Below are 22,512 nucleotides of genomic sequence, written 5' to 3'. Positions count from 1 at the left end.
TAGCCGTAAAAAACGTAAGGATATGAAGCAACAAGAAACGTAATTAGCACTTGGTTTAGTGGCAAGTAGTTTTGTAATTAGTGGCTCGTCAATAGGGCATGTTAGGTCAAATTACTCACAAGTCACATAGTTACACGTTGACAACAAATGTGTTGGAAATCCTTTACGCAAACGGGTCCGGCGAGGCGATGGACAACATTAGGATCTCAGTGGGGCGGATTTTATGGGAGATTTGTCCCACATTCGTCCCAAGTAGGCGGGGATGGAGGGAGATTTGGTGGGTGGCGGGGCGGGAATAGGTACAAAAATCATACCCGCAATGGGTGATGGGGCGAGTGTGGATTTTGTGCTGAACCCTTCTCGCCCGCCTCATCCCATCCTCATCCGCCCCACCGTCAACCCTACCTGAGTATTATTTCCTACGTAAATTAAAAAGGTTAATGAAGATAAAAGTTTGAACAATTTTTTTGATGCGTTTGGATTTGTTTGTAGTATATGATAATATGAATTAAGGCGAGACTTATAATTTTGTTTGATTAATTTTTTTTGTTATGGAAGTTACTTTTTTCTAATGTTTGCTAAATAAGAAAAACTAGCTAGGCGTATATGGGATGGGGATGAGACGGGGATGGATACCCAGACGGGGTGGTGGGGTGGGGATGGACTTTAGTTTGTACCCGTTGGGGCGGGATAAGGATGAACTTTGTACCCGCCATGGGTGATGGGGCGGGGAATGGGTTGGAAATTTTAGGTGGGATGGAGGGACCTACATCCGCATCCGCCCTGCCCCGTCCCATTAACATCCCTAGATAACATGGGATTAGGAAGCACATCAAAGGGGTGTTTTCTTAAATTCGCACCAGCAAACAAACAAATTAGAAATAGGACAAAATAAATAGGAAAACCGAAAAATGACAAAAATAATAAATAAAAAAGAGGAAAATGTCCGAAAAAAGAAGAGAAAGTGACATAAAGTAACTTTTTTTTTAAAGTGTCATTTTCTTTTAAAAACAATATCAACCATTTTTGAAAGTACAATTTCTTTATTAAAAGTATAATTTTTATTTAAAAACACAATTTGTTTCATTTTTTATACCATTATTCATTTGTTCGTATTCATAATCAGTCCAAAAAAGATGACAGTAACAAGTTTTGTCCTTTACCTATTTTGTCTCTTTGTTGTTATGTTTTTGCAAAAACATCAAAACATTGAATTTTTATTTCCTCGCATGTTTACTCTTGAACGGATGATCTGTTTAGTACATTTAACCAATTGTAATGATTATTTAATAAATTAATTACTTACTTACACCCAAAATATCACCAGAAGTATGCATTTTTAGTGTTATTATGGTCTTCAAGACTATTTCTTAAAGAACTCTTGTACATATACTTTTATGAAATGAATCCGAAGCATGTTAGTATCAATCAATGCTTACCTAACCATTTGATCTGAATGAAATGAGAAATCCAACTCTAATCTACCATTTCGGGTTAACATTTCCAAGGCCACAAGGGTCCAAAATTCTGGTTAGGTAAGTAAAGATACAAGTTGAGAAGGAGAAAGTAAACGCACATTTACAACATTTGATCCGGTTTATCAAGATCTAAACTCCAAATGCTGCAGATCATGATAGACGATTCCATCCTTTATGGGTAGTGGACAAATGTTTATCAGAAAAGTCAGACAGTAGCAAGTAGCAATTATAGACGAAAGACGACCACAGTATTCGAGAACTATAATTTCAAAGACTGCCTCTGTCTCACTGTCTGTGTTGCTTCCTTCATGCCTCATTTTATGGTTTTATTACTCTGTCTCTAATAATACAGTGGGAGACATAGGAAAGGTTCGGCTTCAATGTGTATAAGCAATTGTATTATTCATTAAAAGTAGGTTTATAGCAGCCACTGCTTTTTTTGTTCACATATTTTTCCTAAATAACAGGGAAGACACCATATAGACAAGTTATTCTAACTAAGTACTAAAGTTGCATAAATAATAAAATAGTTTACCAGATTTCCCTAATATATGGAAACACTTAAAAATCATACCAATTGTCTGCCGATCTTCAGATAAGAATTCATAGAGGTGCTGCACATGTAGTTCTGAAGTGACCTGTCTGATTACAACGACTACAATGCACAACACGTTTGACACGGCCTCGATCTTCAGCTCGAACTCTTTTCTTTCTCGGTCTTCCAGGAGGGCGTAGAGACTTGGGTGGGTTTATTATAATAAGGCCAGCAGATTTGGTTGCATCCAATTCCTCTTCAGACAACTCCTCCTTCCACAATGACTTATCTGGAATTGGATGTATAGTTTGAGAATATGCCTTCCGATAAGTTGCAACTGTGAAACAACTTTCTGTAAAACGATGTACATTCTGCCTGCATGAAAGTAAGGCAGCCACAGCATGTGCACATGGTAGACCATACAGTTGCCATCCCCTGCACAGACAACACCTATTTCGAATATCCACAAAATTTGATCCTTCATGTGTTATAACTTCAAACTCTGCCTCGTTTGCACGAAGAACTTGGTAAGACCGAGCATGCTCAATTGCCTCATCAACATGCCTTTCAGCACTAGGAACGAGTGTTCCTATCGATGCCCACTGCATGCTTATCTCAAGTCGTTCATTAAACCAAGTTATTAGCTGCCTCCTAATGCACTCCATCATCTCAATGATTGGGAGTCCAGAAGCTTCAAGAAGCCAACTATTTAAAGATTCAACTATATTTGCAGTCAGATGCCCAAATCTTGTGCCCTCAAAATATGCTGTAGCCCACAAACGGGGTGGAATTCTTCTAATCCAAAACGCAGCATCTTGTGATATCTCCTCTATTTCCAAAACCTTTGCCTCAAATTCAATTATGGTAAGAACTTGAGCAGCTTCCCATAAAAGGTTCACGAGCATTGTGTTATTGAACTCCTTACAAAAGCTTTCACTCAAATGACGCATGCAAAATCCATGAAAAGCAGTGGGGAAATTTGCTTCCACTCCGTCAACAATACCCTTGTGCCTGTCAGACAAAATGGTTAGCCTTGGCATATTTTCAGTATTAGTCTCAAGTAGAATGTGGAGTTCTGATAGAAACCACATCCAGTTCTCATCATTTTCCTCGTCAACTACACCAAATGCCAAAGGAAAGAGAGCACCATCCCCATCAAAACCAGTGGCAAGCAACAAAGTGCCCAAGTACTTGCTTTTCAAATAGGTTCTATCAAGCCCAAGCAGTGGTCTACAAGCATTTAGAAAACCATAAATAGATGCTTGGAATGAAATAAAGAGCCGTTGGAAGCAGCCGTCTTCTGGATTACCATAAACAGAAGCAATACTACCAGGATTTGTGCGTTTAATTTGCTCACAATATTGTGGCAGAAGCCGATAACCCTCTTCAAAGGAACCACGCATAGCTGCCATGATACGCTCCTTACCCCGCCAGGCCTGCTTGTATGATAAGGTAATCCCATGTACTCGATGAATCTCTTCTAGTATCTCTTTGGGTTTGCAGTTAGGATTCTCTTTCAAATGTTGTTCAACAGAGTTTGCCACCCACTGAACTGATGCTTGTTGGTGGCCAAGATGACCTATTCCATTGCATGTATGGAATTCATAAAGGGTCCTGATTGTGAAAGTAGGCACCCCAGGAAGCCTTGCAGCATGCACACGCCAGGGACATCCTTCAGCTGCACATTTCGCAGTAAAGCGAGTTTTATCAGATTTGATGGTCTGCATTTCAAAGTGTAGAGCAATTGCCAGGTCCCTTAAAGCTCTGCGGCAGCTCCTCACATCTGGGAATTCCTGCCCTACACGAATCTCATGGCTAGGGCTAACAACCAGAGAGCGGGCCTGAACAACGTTACTAAGTACATACTCTGGGTCCTGAACACCCATATCATCAACATCTTCAATAGAAATTTCCTGGTTTTGATCCATATCTAACTCCAAATCCTCAGCAAATTCTTGATTGCTGGAAACAGCCAGCTCATTGTGCTCTTCTATAGATAAATCATTGTTCTGTGAGGAGATTTCATGGCTTTCATGATTAGGTTTATGCTCCATATGCAAGTCATTGCTTTGTTCATAATGATGTCCATCGCTTGCTTCATGGTCATTGTTCTGTTCCAGAGCCAATTCATCTTGGTCGCAGGCATGTCCTAAACTCTGCTCATGCCCTTGTCCCAAACCCAGTTCATGCTCCCGAGTTTGTCCATGACCTCGGCTGTGATTATGGGAAAGCACCGGCTGCTGACCATGGCTTAGATCCATTCTGTGATTTTTTCCATGGATCAAGTCATGATTCCCCATAATTTTTCAAGAACTAGTTACAATTTTGTAAGCAGCCCTCAACAATGTCCAGTCACCAGAGGCATCAACAACCTATGGAACAAGATGGATAAACTAACTAAGATGTCGATAACAAAAGTATCAACAACATAAAAATCGAAAAATGGAGCATAATCAGGAATCATCATACATGAATTAAGCGAAAGGAAAGACAACAAACACCAAAATGCACCATAAGTGATCCCCCTAGTACGCAAATTGCACACTATACAGTCTTTGAAGCAAAGAGAAGAAATTTCATCAGATACTTATTCCAGCCCCTCCTTTAACCCTCATACCACAATAACAAAAAGTAAAACATATTTTCCCCTTCCTAATAAATACGTAGTAATATCTAAGGAGCTAGAGCGACTGTCAAGCTTCCTTAAACTCGGTGACAAGGTGGTATTTGTCAATTCCCAGGGTCCAATTGACCACCTTGAAATACTTCTTTCTGCTATGGTCTAGTTAAAAGGTGAAAACCCAGAGAACTCAACCGTATGACATATAAATAAGGCTGAAGTAAAAATACCAACATATCTCACCATAGTTAACAATCTATCATCCTTCAACCCCCCCAGTAATTAACAATTATGTTACGGATATTAAAATCCAGCATAAACCTATGATTTGTCATATACTACTATATCAGAATAATTCAAATTCACAAACTTGAAAGCACGTAGTCATATTTACATTAGTAATGTTACAACAGTGCTCATTAAGGTACCAAAAATCAAGAAAAAATTAGTTGACAGCAAAATTACTCAGAATAATGACATGGGAATCACCCAAAACTACAAAATATTAAAGCAATATTGTCAATACAAATGAAATTAACTACAGTACCTCGGGGTTATAGAACCCTAACTCAGAAAATTAGGATTTTGATCCATCAGCTCAGCTTAACAAAACAGTGTAAATCATCAAATTCGAACTGGGTACTTCTCAAATCTTGTAAAAGCAATCCATGGAACACAGAAGGAGAACAATCCGAACAAATTGAGAAAAACACTCCAGAAATTCGCAGGTGGGAATTGTAGGAAGGAGGAGGAAGAAGAAAAGGGGGAGAATTAACTGAAATTCGAACGAGGGAGGAGAGAGAAAATTGGCGGGTATTGTGATGAAATCGGAGAGAAGAAGGAAAAGGGTAATCAAGGAATTGAGGGCAAAATTAGGGGAATTACAAAGGGGCAAACTACAAAAGGAGAGAAGAGAAGCAGATAATGCACAACGTCGGAGGGTTGAGATGGGAATTGCAGCGTAGGGTTGCAAAAGGGAGAAAAAGGGTGTTTTGGTCATACTGTTTTATTTCTTTTTATTTTAATTTTACAATACTGCCCTTTCCTGATATGACTATGCAATGGAGGCATATTCCTGCGAAAGAACTTTTTTTTTTTCCACCAGGAAAAACAATATCATTAATATGAGCCATTTATATACTCCCTCCGTCTCATATTAGTTGTACATTTACCTTTACACAAAGTTTTAGGTAAGTAAGTACCACTTACAACTATACTCTAATCTCCCTTGAAAGACAGGGTTTCCTCTCTACGCTCGCGTTAGAAAAACCCTACCGTGTTTATCCGGCCAATCTACCGTTTCCGGTGACACTGCTCCAGGACTAATGGCCGAGGAGATTGCAGATTTCTGCAAGAAACTCTGCATAGAGGACGACGAGGAAGAGATTATTGATTTCGGGGAGATAAACCCTAGTGAGGAGGTGAAGGAAATACGTCATTCACCCAAGGTGCATTAAGTCTAATACCAAGGTTCATATTAATTCCGAACAATTAATTCAGTGAGATCAAGTGATCGGAACAGCTAGCTGGAGCAATGTTTTCGACCAGTGAGTTCTAATGAATATTAAGCTCACAACTTACTCTTGACTGAACCTACAAGGTCACACCAATGACACGTAACAGATCACCGGATTAAATGAATCGGAAATTCATTTAATAGCTTTTCGGGAATTAGTTTTGGAAAACGTATTATACGATACGACCTTGCATCGGAATCGTATATCGTATCGCGAATATTCGTAAGCTGGGCGAAACGAATAAATCGTATCGTACGACGGTGATTCGTCGTATACGAAACGATAAATAATATCCGGAACGATATTAAGTCACGAATACGAAGAGCAACCCACGAGCCGAATGCACGAAGCATTCGAGGCCCATGGGCGCATGGTACGCAAGCAACACAAGCACAACAACGCTGACCCAAAGCCGAGCGGCTGCGTGTGCGCGCGGGGGCCAAGATGACACACATCAGCAGCACCGCGCGGCCCATGGCCCAACTGGCTGTGTGCTCGCTTGTCGTGTGTGTGTGTCGCGTGGGCTTGCTGGTCGGTCATGGCCTTATTGGCTTGGCCAGTTAGTAAGGTTATTCTAATAACCTACACACCCAAGTTTTCCTAACACAATTCAACACTACTCTAACCCTAGACACTGAGAGAACCCTAATTCTCTATGTGCCTCCAAACCGAGTTCTTCCCAAAAGCAAACACTCTTGATCGATTGTCTAAGCTACGATTATCAAGACGGATCTGATCGTGTCGGTGAACCAAGTAGAGGAACGGCAAGTGGAGTTCTTAGTTCGTATTCGTTGACAGATTACTAGGGAAAACACGCTTCAAACGTAAGTATGCTTGATCTGTGCTTTATACATGTTTCCTGGCTTTGGGGATTGTTTCCGCACATGTTATTATGTTTAACTGTATTCCCCTACAGGAGGATTTGGAACCTATCTCTTATGGTGATGGGGAGATTGTTGACCGACAGACCGTATAACGCCGAAGCCTTCAAACGGACAATGATGGGAGTCTAGGCGCCTGCAAAAGGGATGGTAATTAGGGCGTTGAAGCCTAATTTGTATGCTTTCCTATTCTTTCATTGGAGGGATAAGGAGAGAGTGCTAGCAGGAAGACCATGGTGGTTTGATAACACTCATCCTAATGAAAGAAATAGACATGGATGAACAACCCGACCAGGTAACAATTACGCACTCCCCTTTTTGGGTCCAGGTTAAAAACCTACCTTTCAATTGTCGGTCTGATGCTTATGTCAAGGCCTTGGTGCGCAGCATGTGGGAAATTCTTGAACTGGAAGAAGACGTAATAAGTGTAGGGAGGTACCGTAGACTTAGAATTATGCTCAATACCCTGCTACTCCTACGTCGATCCTAGAAAATAAAAGACAAAAAAGTTCGAGAGGTGAAAGTGGAGTATGTGTATGAGAGGTTTCCATTTTTCTGCTTTGCCTGTGGGATTATGGGCCACTAGGAGAGGGAATGCCATGCCGTCTCAGAGGAGGACAATAAGAAGAAGCTAGGCTGGGGACCGGTGAAGGAAATAATGCCCTTGGTCCAAGTATGCATTCTATGTTAAGTCTAATAAATGCGGTTCAGTATTAATTAACAAGTTAATAATTCAGTGAGATCAAGTGAGCTGAATGCCTAGCTAGAGGCCGCTTCAGTTCAAGTGGAATTAATGATATTAATCCACAGCTTACTCTTGACTGAACCCGTAGGGTCACACAAATAGTACGTAAACGGATCAAGTATTTAATGGCATTAAATACTCCATCTATGAATATTCGGAACCGACGGATCTTGGTTTCAGTGGGAGCTAAGATCGTCACAGGCAAGAAATGAATACTCCGGAAACGATGATATTGCCGGAAATGGAAATATGGATCGTATCGGAAATATGAATATTATCCAAGTCGTAGATGTTGCCGGAAACGGAAACATGGTACGTATCGGAAAATATTATTGGAAATGGAAATATTACCAGAATCGGAAATATTGCCGGAAACGGAAATATTGTCAGAATCGGAAATATTGCCGGAATCGGAAAATAATTCCGGAAACGGAAATATTAAATATTTGTTCGAAACGGAAATTAATTCCGGAATCGGAAATGTTAAATATTGTTCGTATCGGAAATAGATTCCGGAAATGGAAATTTAATCGGAAGCGTATCGTACGAATTAGCATCGGACGAGGCTTGCCGGACGAAGGCCCAGCACGAAGCCGGGGCCATCGCCCAGCAAGCATGCGCGCCACAAAACCCAGCCAAGGCAGCGGCCAGGCCTACCGCAAGGCAGGCCCAGCGCGCGCCAAGAGGCCACGGCTGCGTGGGCCGTGCCGCGCGGGCTGCTGCTCGCACGCGCATGGGCAGCCCTTGTGGCTGCCGTGTGTGTGTGAGTTTGTGCTCATGCGTGATTCCTGAATCTGCAAGAGTCAGTGTATGATTAAATGTCTATTCCTAATTGGATAAATTAATTAAATAGAATTCATGTAGGATTCTAATTCCAATTAATTCGCATCCTACTAGGATTACGATTCCTTTTCCATAACTCTATAAATAAAGGCCTAGGGGTCATAATTTATACATAAGTTTCAAAGTATTCAAAAGTGAGTTTTTGAGAGAAAATCAAACACACATCTTGCTCAAAAGTGCCGAAATTTTCTAGTACCTTAAGGGCGATTCTAGTTGGTCAATCTTAAGGCGGATCCGGACGTGCTGTGGACTATCTACGGAGGGACGACACTTGGAGTCCTAAAAGACTTGTTCTTGTTCGGTTCGGGCGCAGCTAGGGAGGGCACGCAACAAAGAGTATGCATCTAAATTATGCTATATGATTATGTGTAAATAATATGTTGTCCTGGGTTAATGGTTGTTTCCGCATGATTTATGTAATGTCATATGTATCATAACCTAACAGTGGTATCACGAGCCCCTTATTATTTTCATAATCTAAATTGCATGAACATGGTTAAATATTACAAATTTGCAAGAATTAAAAGGGGTGATTAATTTTCGTAATTGTTAATTAATTGCAAATTGCGTTTATTTAATTATATGTACGCAGGTTTTCGGCAGTTTCTTCATTACTCATCCGAATTGAGTGATTTTTGTGTCAATTCCGCATGTAAAAGGCATTCTAAAATTTTGACAAAAATAGTATTTTTCTGCCGAACCCAGAATTCTCAAATTCGAAGCCTAACTATGACTTTTCGAAGGTTTTAGTTTTTCGAATGCAAAATTTCGTAAATTTAAGATGTTAAATTAAATATTTGCTATTCCTGTTGATAAATCTTGAATTTTTGATTGACCTACTGCATATGTTTAACAAGTTTGAATGCCTAGTCTTGTTAATTATGCAATCTAATTTGTAATTATGATTAATTTGTTGAAAATTAGAATAATTTAGAATTAATTTGATTTTCATAATTAATTGTAATTTAATTAGAAACCTATGATTAAAAACCACCATAAAAATTGTAAATTTACGATAAATTTTAAATTTTTATGACCTAGACTTGAATCCATATCAATCGGAAATCAATTGGATAATAAATTTTCGATTTTTCGCCCTAAAATTATGAAATTAATAATATTTATTAATTTGTCATTAATTTTAAATATAAATTTTAAATTTTTATGCGATTCGTTCAAATAACTTGCACGCACGAAGCAATGGACGCTTCGTGTTACCCTTAAGGGGTGTTGTATAATGCGGGCATGCGACGACGAGCAAGGGAGCTCGTCGCCCGTGCGGCACGAATGCAATGAGCAAGGGCGTAGTGCACGAGCACAAGGCAGCAGCCCTGCCTTGTGTCGTGTGCCACGAGCAATGAACGAATGGGCATGGGCGAAGGGCGAGCCAAGGCAGTCGCGTGTGGGCAGCAAGCGAGCTGCGCCACAACGCGCGCTGCCTCGCACAAGTGCGCGCAGCCTCGCGCGCAGCGAGCGCAAGCTCGCGTGCCACGAGCGCTGCGCCCAGCAATGCTCGCGCGCGCAGCGCGCGATGTCGCTCGCCCAGCGAGCGATGTCGCGCACCAGCGAGCGATGGCTCGCGCCAGCGAGCGATGGCTCGCGCCAGCGAGCGATGCCTCGCGCGCACAGCGCGCGATGTCGCCCGCCCAGCGAGCGATGTCGCGCACCAGCGAGCGATGGCTCGCCCCAGCGAGCGATGGCTCGCGCGCACAGCGAGCGAGCCAGCGCGCCCAGCGAGCGATCTCGCGCGCGCACTGCAAGCGATAGCTCGCGTGCGATAGGGCGCTGTGCGGAGGCTTGCGATGAGACAGCAGCAGCTATGCGACGAGCGCATGGGCTGCGCGCACATGGCCAGCAATGGCTGTGTGCGTACGGCCCATGGGCGTGCAACGCGTAGGGTGTTTGCGTTACGATTAGATCGTTTTGAATGTTTAATTTGAAAATTTCAGTTCACGTAATTTTAATTAATTTTAAAATTAATAATTTGAATTAATTTCTTGGATTTTAATTTTGAATATTATAATTATAATAAATGGAATTTATTCTAATTATTTTACTAAAATTAAAATCATGAATTAATTTAAATGCGACTGAAATTAAATTAAATTTTTTGGATTCAATTATAAATTGATATGAGCTTTAAATTTTAATTAAATTTGTATGTTTCCGGTTAGACTAGAAATACATTTTTATGTTTAAAATTAGTAAAGCATATGAATTTATTGGTTTGAGTGGGAGCGCTTTTTAGTCATAAACTCTTGATTAGGTCTACAAATCCTTAAGGTTAAAACAACTCGATTAGAATTAATAAGGACTGAATAATTGGTAGATTATTGGTGCCCTTGATTAATTGCTGCAAATGTTTACGTGATGCATAATGTGTTTTACTAACCAGCTATGTGGGCCACTCATGATAATGAATGGGTGAATGGTATATATTGTATATGTACTGTTTTGCAGGTTATGAAGTGACTAGTATGGCCCAAATAGGATAGAAAATATGGTCTGCGTACCATTAATTTGAATGTAATTGGTCTAAAGTACCAAAGTTATTTTTCAATTCAAATATGGTCTGCGAACCATCAAATAGTTGTAATTAGTTATAGCTTATCCTATTTGAAGAAAATGGTGCCTCCCACGGAGATTTTCAAGACGGACTTTGAAGTCAAAGCTTCAAGATGAAGTCGGGCCATACTAGATCACAAATATCTTATGCATGTTTTAAGTTATTTATTGTTTTAAATATGTCTTAAAATGCATGAGATCATAAGCTTGATTATGTTGCATGATTAAGGATTTTAGTTCACTTAAAATCTAACCAACATAGTAAGAGCCTTAAGTTCCAAACTTAAAAATTGAGTTAAAAGGTGCCATGCCAAAATATACACTTGCTTGGATATCCTTTACATCAATCTAGTAATAGTTTTCGCTCAGCGAGGTGTTACTTATTGGTCCTAAAGGGGCAAGGTACACAAATAATTGTGAGTACATGTTAGTTTTGGTGAAACTCAACGATATAAGTAAGGAGTCCTTTTATGTCGTGGCAAATTCGATAGGTTTACCTAATAAGTTCTTAGACGTACCTATCAACCAAGAATAGTTTCTAGACTATTAGCAAAAGGCTTTTGCTTACCTAAGATGTTCTAGGATTAAGTCGACAAACTGTGCTTAGTTCTTCAATGATTTTAGGATCTTGGAATCATTTTATTCACACCTGCCGGAACACATAACTTGAATAAAATGCTTAATAAACATTGAATTATGCATGTATGCTAGAATTTAAGTTTATTAAGAGAAACTGTGAATGGTTATTTATTTGTTTATTCTTTTCAATTGTAGTTTTTAATATGGCAAACAACAATCAAAACATCATCATGGGTTCTGAGCTTATGGTCAAGCTGAACCTGACAAATTTTCTTGAATGGGAAGCTAAGCTAGTTGAAATAGTCAAACTCAATGGACTTGAGTATGTACTGTCACATCCCATGCCAAGCTACTATGCCAGAGACATGACCCCTGAGAGATTTTACGCCTGGGATGCGGATCTCAAAAAGGTTATGAGTCTCATGCTGAACAATATCCCTGATGATTGGGCTAGAAGGTTTGTAGCCTATGAACCTTTTACGCTCATCAAGAATCTGAGGGATATCTGTCGTGGAAGTACGGAGGACAGGGACCTGAACGTCCATGAGTTGATTGAATCAATGTCTGGTCTAAAGGTTAGTTCTCCCAACAGGTGTTATAGGATGGAGGTCCAAGAAACACATGTTCAGCTCCTTCGCACTAAACAGAGGGTAGGCGTCCCACTGAGGTTCCATGTGGATCTTATGTGTTCATATTTTGATCGCCTAAGTCTACTAGGAACACCAATAAGCGAAAGGATGGCAGTCTCTGTCTTGCTCAATTCACTACACAGTGGGTTTGGTCGCTTCAAGCAACAATACCTAAGTGAACCAAGAGAAGAAACAGTTGCAGAATTTATTCACCTTGTCAGAAAGGCTGAAATAGTACTGGACTGTGAAGCCAAAGATTTACTCAAGGCTAGAAAGAGACCATTCAAGAAAGGTGGAAAGTCCAAGGGCAATGCTAAATCAAAGCAGGACAAGTCCACATCAAGCTGTCTTTATTGTGATGGAATAGGCCATTACAAAAGAGAATGTCCAAAGCTAAAGGAAGATCAGAAGAACGGAACAGTCGTTCCATCTTCAGGTATTTTCGTTATAGACTGTATACTTGCTAATTCAACTTCTTGGGTATTAGATACAGGTTGTGGCTCACACTTATGTTCCAATCCACAGGGACTAAGAAGAAGTAGAAAGTTAAGCAAGGGTGAAGTCGACCTACGAGTGGGAAATGGAGCACGGATTGCTGCATTAGCCGTAGGAACTTACTATTTGTCGTTGCCCTCCGGGCTAGTTTTGGAACTGGAAGAATGTTTCCATGTTCCAAGTCTTACTAAAAACATCATTTCAGTTTCTTGCTTAGATGCTAAGGGATTTTCCTTTATAATAAAAGACAATAGTTGTTCGTTTTATTTTAAAGAGATGTTTTATGGATCTGCTAGATTAGTCAATGGACTTTATTTATTAGATCACGACAAACAAGTATATAACATAAATACCAAAAGGGCCAAAAAGGATGATTCAGATCTCACCTATCTGTGGCATTGTCGATTAGGCCATATAAACTTGAAACGCTTAGAAAGACTTCAAAGGGAAGGAATTCTAGAACCATTTGACTTAGAGGATTATGGTAAATGCGAATCATGTTTACTTGGCAAAATGACAAAGCAACCTTTCTCTAAAGTTGGAGAAAGAGCAAATGAACTATTGGGTTTAATCCATACAGATGTATGTGGACCAATGAGTACAAATGCTAGAGGTGGTTTCAGCTACTTTATCACTTTCACTGATGACTTCAGTAGGTATGGTTATGTCTACCTAATGAAGCATAAGTCTGAATCCTTTGACAAATTCAAGGAATTTCAAAGTGAAGTAGAGAATCAATTAGGCAAGAAGATTAAGGCACTGCGGTCTGATAGAGGCGGTGAATATCTGAGCTATGAATTTGATGACCATCTGAAAGAATGTGGAATTCTATCAGAATTGACTCCTCCTGGAACACCACAATGGAACGGTGTGTCAGAACGGAGGAACAGAACCTTGCTAGACATGGTCAGGTCAATGATGGGTCAGGCCGAACTTCCATTAGAATTTTGGGGACATGCACTAAATACAGCTGCACTCACTATAAATAGAGCTCCGTCTAAAGCTGTCGAAAAGACTCCATACGAATTATGGTTTGGAAAGCCTCCAAATGTGTCTTTTCTTAAGATTTGGGGATGTGAAGTATACGTCAAACGATTAATTTCAGACAAACTTCATCCAAAATCTGACAAATGTATCCTTGTGGGCTATCCAAAGGAAACAAAGGGGTATTACTTCTACAATACATCTGAGAACAAAGTGTTTGTTGCTCGAGATGGTGTCTTTTTGGAGAAGGATCACATTTCCAAAATGACAAGTGGGAGAAAAGTAGACCTCGAAGAAATTCGAGTCGAACAACAAACTCTAGAGAATGCTCAAGATGACATTCAGGATGAAACTCAGAGATCTTTAGAAGAATCTGGTGAGAATCATGGTCAATCTAGAAATGTTACCCCGCGTAGATCGCAAAGATATAGATCTCAACCGGAAAGGTACTTAGGTATTTTGACGAACGAGAGCTATGACGTTCTATTACTTGAAAGTGATGAACCTGCGACTTACAAGCAAGCTATGACGAGCCCTAGCTCCAAGCAGTGGCAAGAAGCCATGCAATCTGAATTAGACTCCATGTCTGAAAACCAAGTATGGGATTTGGTCGATTTGCCAGATGGCTACCAAGCCATTGGAAGCAAATGGGTTTTCAAACTGAAAAAGGACAAGGATGGGAAACTTGAAGTTTTCAAAGCTAGATTGGTTGCAAAAGGTTACAGGCAAGTCCACGGTGTGGATTACGATGAAACCTTTTCACCAGTTGCAATGCTAAAGTCTATTCGAATAATGTTAGCAATCGCTGCATATTACGATTACGAAATATGGCAGATGGATGTCAAAACTGCTTTCTTAAACGGCGTTTTAACAGAAACTGTGTTTATGACACAGCCTGAAGGTTTTGAGGATCCAAAGAATGCTAAAAAGGTATGCAAGCTAAAGAAGTCAATCTACGGATTGAAGCAGGCATCCAGGAGCTGGAATATACGTTTTGATGAAGCAGTCAGTGACTTTGGTTTCATCAAAAACGCAGACGAATCTTGTGTATACAAGAAGGTGAGTGGGAGCAAAATTGCTTTCCTAGTATTATATGTCGACGACATATTACTTATCGGAAATGACATTCCTATGTTGAACTCTGTCAAGATTTGGCTTGGGAAATGTTTTTCGATGAAGGATCTAGGAGAAGCACAGTACATATTGGGCATCAAGATTTACAGAGATAGATCTAAAAAGATGATTGGACTTAGTCAAAGCACTTATATCAATAAGGTGCTTGATAGGTTCAAGATGGCGGACTCCAAGCGAGGCTACCTACCCATGTCTCATGGAATGACTCTAAGCAAGACTCAGTGCCCAAAAACACTTGATGAGCGTAGACGAATGAGTGGGATTCCATATGCATCATTGATTGGTTCAATAATGTATGCTATGATATGTACACGCCCGGATGTTGCGTACGCACTCAGTGCTACGAGCAGATACCAGTCAGACCCAGGAGAGGCGCATTGGACTGCTGCCAAGAACATTCTGAAGTACCTGAAAAGGCACAAAGATGACTTCCTGGTCTATGGTGGAGATGATGAATTAATTGTTAAAGGCTATACGGACGCAAGTTTCCAAACCGACAAAGATGATTTCAGATCACAGTCTGGGTTTGTCTTCTGCCTCAACGGAGGAGCAGTAAGCTGGAAAAGTGCTAAGCAAAGCACCATTGCGGATTCTACAACTGAAGCGGAGTACATTGCTGCACATGAAGCAGCAAAGGAAGCTATATGGCTAAGGAAGTTCATAGGAGAACTTGGTGTAGTCCCCTCCATTAAAGGACCAATAGCCCTGTATTGTGATAATAACGGAGCTATTGCACAGGCAAAAGAGCCTAGACACCACCAGAGAGTCAAGCATGTACTTCGTAGATTTCACCTTCTACGAGAGTTCGTTGAAAGAAAAGAAGTCGAGATAAGCAAAATTGGAACTAATGACAACATATCAGATCCATTAACTAAACCTCTGCCGCAAGCGAAGCACAACTCGCACACTGCAGCTATGGGAATCAAGCATATTGGAGAATGGCTTTGATGTCTCTGTTTAATGTTTTAAAGTTTTAGAATTTAAATCTTTGTAAAACATTATTGGTTAATCATTCACAATAAATGAAAGAAATTCATTTTTCCATTTAATTTGTGGTTTATTAAATGATGAGTCCCTTCAACTTGACGATATATTCAAGATAGACTGTCAGGACCAGTCCTGTGACTAAGAAATGTCTATCAAGTGAACTTGAATGTCAAAGGTTGAAAATGGTCCCTAATCGGAGTTTTCTATAAAATTGGACGCATAGAAAACGTTAGACGATTAGAATGCAAGATGACTAGTAGTTCTGTTTCTTGAACTATGTGGACATGGCAATGTCATAATCATTTGCATAGATACTTACTTTGGGAAGACTAGTATCGGACAAGACCTATGAAACTTTACTGTAAGAGATGAAAGTCTGTCATAAGTAAATTTCATTAAATTATTAGACACTAAATCCTCAATACCTGAGTGATTTGAGATTACTTGTTTGAGAACTGGTTGCTTTGACGTTGACCAACCGTCGCACCGTAAAAGGAGGCTATAAAGGCAACGCTCAGGTAATCACCTATCAAACGAAGTCTAATCTCAAGATCGCAAGATTGGGATTGTCCTCCCATAAATCGGGATGAGATGCTTAAAAGTTGTACAAGGCCACTCGGAGAGCTAGAAACTGTGAAATGCATGGCCGTGCTCAGATGAATCATAGGCTATGATTATCTGTTTATTTGATCAGTTGAACTCTGAAACCGAGAAACACCTCTGGACATAATAAGGATGACAACTCTTACCTTATGTTCAAGAGCAAGCATCGAGCGACAAAGGAATTAGGAAATGCACACTTGTCCCTAAGGACAAGTGGGAGACTGAAGGAAATAATGCCCTTGGTCCAAGTATGCATTCTATGTTAAGTCTAATAAATGCGGTTCAGTATTAATTAACAAGTTAATAATTCAGTGAGATCAAGTGAGCTGAATGCCTAGCTAGAGGCCGCTTCAGTTCAAGTGGAATTAATGATATTAATCCACAGCTTACTCTTGACTGAACCCGTAGGGTCACACAAATAGTACGTAAACGGATCAAGTATTTAATGGCATTAAATACTCCATCTATGAATATTCGGAACCGACGGATCTTGGTTTCAGTGGGAGCTAAGATCGTCACAGGCAAGAAATGAATACTCCGGAAACGATGATATTGCCGGAAATGGAAATATGGATCGTATCGGAAATATGAATATTATCCAAGTCGTAGATGTTGCCGGAAACGGAAACATGGTACGTATCGGAAAATATTATTGGAAATGGAAATATTACCAGAATCGGAAATATTGCCGGAAACGGAAATATTGTCAGAATCGGAAATATTGCCGGAATCGGAAAATAATTCCGGAAACGGAAATATTAAATATTTGTTCGAAACGGAAATTAATTCCGGAATCGGAAATGTTAAATATTGTTCGTATCGGAAATAGATTCCGGAAATGGAAATTTAATCGGAAGCGTATCGTACGAATTAGCATCGGACGAGGCTTGCCGGACGAAGGCCCAGCACGAAGCCGGGGCCATCGCCCAGCAAGCATGCGCGCCACAAAACCCAGCCAAGGCAGCGGCCAGGCCTACCGCAAGGCAGGCCCAGCGCGCGCCAAGAGGCCACGGCTGCGTGGGCCGTGCCGCGCGGGCTGCTGCTCGCACGCGCATGGGCAGCCCTTGTGGCTGCCGTGTGTGTGTGAGTTTGTGCTCATGCGTGATTCCTGAATCTGCAAGAGTCAGTGTATGATTAAATGTCTATTCCTAATTGGATAAATTAATTAAATAGAATTCATGTAGGATTCTAATTCCAATTAATTCGCATCCTACTAGGATTACGATTCCTTTTCCATAACTCTATAAATAAAGGCCTAGGGGTCATAATTTATACATAAGTTTCAAAGTATTCAAAAGTGAGTTTTTGAGAGAAAATCAAACACACATCTTGCTCAAAAGTGCCGAAATTTTCTAGTACCTTAAGGGCGATTCTAGTTGGTCAATCTTAAGGCGGATCCGGACGTGCTGTGGACTATCTACGGAGGGACGACACTTGGAGTCCTAAAAGACTTGTTCTTGTTCGGTTCGGGCGCAGCTAGGGAGGGCACGCAACAAAGAGTATGCATCTAAATTATGCTATATGATTATGTGTAAATAATATGTTGTCCTGGGTTAATGGTTGTTTCCGCATGATTTATGTAATGTCATATGTATCATAACCTAACAACCGGACCTAAAGGCAACTCCTAGAATAGGAAGGGCTAAGGAGGTGGAGGAGTTGGAAAGCTTGGTGTCATGCAAGAAGGCTTTGTTTGTCACTAACGATATGGAGGAGAAGGCAAAGGATCGAAGGAGATAGAAAAGAAGAGGGTGGGAGTTATCCCAAAGGCAATTAGCCTGATTAAGGAAGTGGCGGGCATTACTGATGTTGTAGGGAATGTAGGGGAATACAGTTAAACATAATAACATGTGCGGAACAATCCCCAAAGCCAGGAAACATGTATAAAGCACAGATTAAGCATACTTACATTCGAAGCGTGTTTTCCACAATAATCCGTCAACGAACACGAACAAAGAACTCCACTTGTCGTTCCTCTACTTGGTTCACCGACACGATCAGATCCGTCTTGATTATCGTAGCTTAGACAATCGATCAAGAGATTTGCTTTTGGGATGAACACACTATGGAGGCACAGAGAGAATTAGGGTTCTCTGTTTTCTCCTAGGGTTGTGTGTAATATGAATTGTGATTGCCTTAGTTGGAAATTAGGTCATAAGGTTATTTATATAACCTTAATGATCCGACCAAGCCCGTAGGCAAGGCCGGCCAGCAAGCCGTGCGTGAGACAAGTCACAGCGCGCTGGGCCATGGGCCTCGCTGCTATGGCTGTGTCGCTGCACAGGCCCGCGCGCACACGCACAGCCATGCTCGGCCATGGGCCTAGCGCTGCCGTGTTGCCTTGGCCTTTGCTTGCTCGCCTAGCGCGCGCCCATGGGCCTCGAGTGCTTCGTGCACTCTGCTCGTGGGCCGCTCTTCGTATTCGCGTTTAATATATTTCCGATATATTATTTATCGTTTCGTATACGACGAATCACCGTCGTACGATACGATTTATTCGTTTCGCCTAGCTTACGAATATTCGCGATACGATATACGATTCCGATGCAAGGTCGTATCGTATAATACGTTTCCAACTTAAATCCCGAAAAGCTATTAAATGAATTTCCGATTCATTTAATCCGGTGATCTGTTACGTGTCATTGGTGTGACCTTGTAGGTTCAGTCAAGAGTAAGTTGTGAGTTCAATATCCATTAGAACTCACTGATCGGAAGCATTGCTCCAGCTAGCTGTTCCGATCACTTGATCTCACTGAATTAATTGTTCGCAATTAATCTGAACCTTGGTATTAGACTTAATGCACCTTGGGTGAAGGACATATTTCCTTCAGGGAAAGCACATAACTTAGAGGAGCAGAGAGAAGAAATTGTTAACTCTGGCTTGGAGCAAAGTGAGAAGACAAGGGTGTCAGAAGCTGGTGGTGATTAGGCTTTTTCCGTGTCTCTCAAAACGGAGTCTACCTATCAAACTATATTTATAAATCCCTAAACCGACACACTATATCAACTATAGTGGTAAGTTCGAGAATCGTCCCAAGAGAACGGGAAGTCAATGAGTTTAAGATCAAGCTAGCTTTGAAAACTAAGTTTAGGAGTTTGACACAACTACGAAAATCGAATGATTAAGCAATCAAATTAAGTGAGCTAGGGTATCGGGGTTGAATCAAGGTTGAATCGGGGTTTAACGGGGGAAATTCAAGACGCTATGCATTCATACGATACAAAGACATGCAAAACTAGGGAGTAACTAACCAAGCTAGTCCGGCACCCCTTTCGGTTAGCGGACCATGCCAAAACTAATCCCAAAACACGCTTTCGCGTCACTCTAAGCCTAGCATGGGAATTTAAACTACCTAGTTACTTTCAATCCAACAAAAACCCTCAATGTCTTCACAAATTAATGAAGGAAGTTCCAATAATAGAATTATGCCTAGCATTTGCAACTACCAAGCTTAATTGACATGGAATCCCCAAAGAATGCATATCAAGGTTTAATTGAATCAATAATCCAACACATTATCTCTACAATTCCCTATAATTCCCCAATTATTCCCCTAACGCTAACCTAAGAATTACTCACTAGCCATTATGCTATTGAATGAAAACATAGAGTTCAATTGAGTCATGGAAATTGAGAATTAAAAGGAAAACAAGTAGTAGAAATTGATAAGAAGTAGAGAATTAAGGAAAATCAATCAACAACATTCAATAAATCACCAAAATTAAGAATTCAAAGCAAACAAACTAAAAATTAATGCAAGAAGTAAAGAGAAGTAGAGATTACTATGAAGCTTGACAAAATTTCTGGAATTAATCTTCAAATTGAATGAATTCTTGAGTTTCTCTCTCTACAATAAAACTTGAAAACTAAGGATTGAACTCTTAAATCTGTCAAAACTAATTATGAAACTAATTCTGAAAACTAACTTCCCAAAATAAATCAGAAATTCTATTTATATGTTGCCCCAAAATAGATTTTAAAAACTCGAAAATGCTCAGCCTGCGCAGGCATGCGAACGCACAGACCCAGGTGCGAACGCACCGGTGTGGTCGCAAGAATATTTTGTGCGAACGGGTAGAGAGACGATTGCTTTCTTCGTACCGTGCGAACGCACGAATATTTTGTTCTATCGCACATATCTGAGATAGCCAAAATCTTCAAAAACACTCGTGTGGTCGCATGGCATATCAATGTGCTCGCACAAGAATTTCGTGCAAGCGTACAAAAATCTCGTGCGATCACACGTATAGGGGAAGAGTTCCTGTAAGCCTTTTGCGATTTCGTGCGACCGCACGAATCTTCAGCTCGGTCGCACTGCACTGCTTGCTCCAACACATCTTCTTCTACCCTGTGCGAGCACACGAAAATCCTATGCGGTCGCACAGGGCTGCTTCGAGTGACTTCTACTTTGTTTTTCCACTTTTCTTCAATGTCTACCTATAAACCACAAGGGTGGAATAAGGGCATAAAAATGCTATAAAACTACCTAGAAACACCGAAAATCATAATAAAATAATACGAAAAACCTAAGCTTAGAGCGACATAAATGCCGCTCATCAGGTGTAACAGAGGAAATCGCCCCGAAGAACCAATTGGTTCTCGAAGCTATTGCACCTAGCGAGGCCTCAACATTGCTGAGTGGGGGCTTAGTGATAGGCTCGTTGGGGGGAAGGAGAGGTCAAGAAGGGAGGCAAGGCGTGGAAGAGAATAGCAAGAGTTGTAAGTGATGGTGTAAACAATAAATACAAAGCTACCCAGGCACAAAAAAAGACCTTAGAAGCAGTTGTCATGGAGATCGAGTTAGGGGATGGTGCTGAGAAGCGAAATAAGTTAAGCTCGCCCTTTAATGTTGAACCCATCATATTGGCGAAGGTTGGTGATGCCCAACCCTGCCAGGACCAATGAATCTCTTGTGTTGGAACTGTCGAGGAATGGGCAGTTCCCGATCAGTTCGTCAGCTCCGCAAATGGAGCTCTACTTATGCCCCCGACATTGTTTTTGTGTCGGAGACGATGGTAAAGAAAAATGTTGCAGAAAATCTGAAAGAGAAGTTGGGCTATGCTCATACTTTTGGCGTAGCAAGTAGAGGGAAGGAAAGAGATTTGTGTATGTTTTGGAGGGAGGAGGTGGAGTTTACGCTCATCTCGTTCTCACAAAACCACATATGTGGCGACATTAGCCACAATGGTGCTCGCTCGTGGAGGTTCGTGGGGATTTACGGATGTCCAAGGGAGGAAGACAAACACAAGTCATGGAAGCTTCTCCGTCACCTATGTGAAGAAGTGGACATCCCTATTATTTTTTGAGGACATCTTAATGAGATATTGGGTCATGAGGAGAAGGAAGGTGGGTCCGACAGGGTGAGAAGGGAGATGGCTGAGTTTAGAGAGGAAGTAGATGTTTGTTGCCTTCGTGATCTTGGGTATGAGGGAAAATGGTATACTTGGGAGAAGGGGAAGACAGTTGAGACTAGAGTCCATGAAAGGTTGGAACGTTACCTTGCATCCCAGTCCTGGTTAAACATGTTTCCGTCGGCTCACGTGGAACATTTGTTAGGATATAAATCTGACCACACAGCGATCCTCGTTCGTCACGAAGAGAGGAGAGGTAGAAAGAAGAGTAGGAGAGAAAGGAATTTAAATTTGAAACCAGTTGGCTTCTTGATGAGAGCTGCGAGCAAGCAGTCAAAGGGGCGTGGGAGGTGTCGGCGGGGCAAACTATGATTGAGAGATTGGCAATTGTAGGCAAGGAGCTAGTGGGGTGGAGTAGTGGCAAGTACGAAAACTTGGGGAAGCAAATTGACAAGGCTGAGAAAGCCCTAAGAGTGGCGCAGCAAGCCCCAATTTCAAAGGAGAATTGTGATGAAGCTACTCTGGAAAAGGCCCTGGACGACTTTAACGACAAATATGAAGCATA

The 22,512-nt window shown here is 41.0% G+C and overlaps 1 protein-coding gene across 1 annotated transcript; it reads right to left on the bottom strand.

Moving 5' to 3' along the window:
- Positions 1 to 1,863: 1,863 nt before the first annotated feature.
- LOC110798641 (uncharacterized) lies at positions 1,864 to 5,609 on the bottom strand. The gene is made up of 2 exons (XM_022003829.2): positions 5,181 to 5,609; positions 1,864 to 4,385 (listed from the first exon to the last, which is right to left on the bottom strand). The coding sequence occupies exon 2, from the start codon at positions 4,311 to 4,313 to the stop codon at positions 2,082 to 2,084; it is 2,232 nt and encodes a 743-aa protein (XP_021859521.1). The 5' UTR covers positions 4,314 to 4,385; positions 5,181 to 5,609; the 3' UTR covers positions 1,864 to 2,081.
- Positions 5,610 to 22,512: the final 16,903 nt, after the last annotated feature.

The sequence above is a fragment of the Spinacia oleracea genome, chromosome 4 (assembly GCF_020520425.1).
Source record: "Spinacia oleracea cultivar Varoflay chromosome 4, BTI_SOV_V1, whole genome shotgun sequence".
Classification (NCBI taxonomy): Eukaryota; Viridiplantae; Streptophyta; class Magnoliopsida; order Caryophyllales; family Amaranthaceae; genus Spinacia; species Spinacia oleracea.
This window is presented reverse-complemented; position numbering and strand designations above follow the sequence as displayed.

What these genes read in the sequence shown, in the direction of transcription:
- LOC110798641 (XM_022003829.2), bottom strand. Translation starts at nt 4,313, where the DNA reads ATGGGGAATCATGACTTGATCCATGGAAAAAATCACAGAATGGATCTA.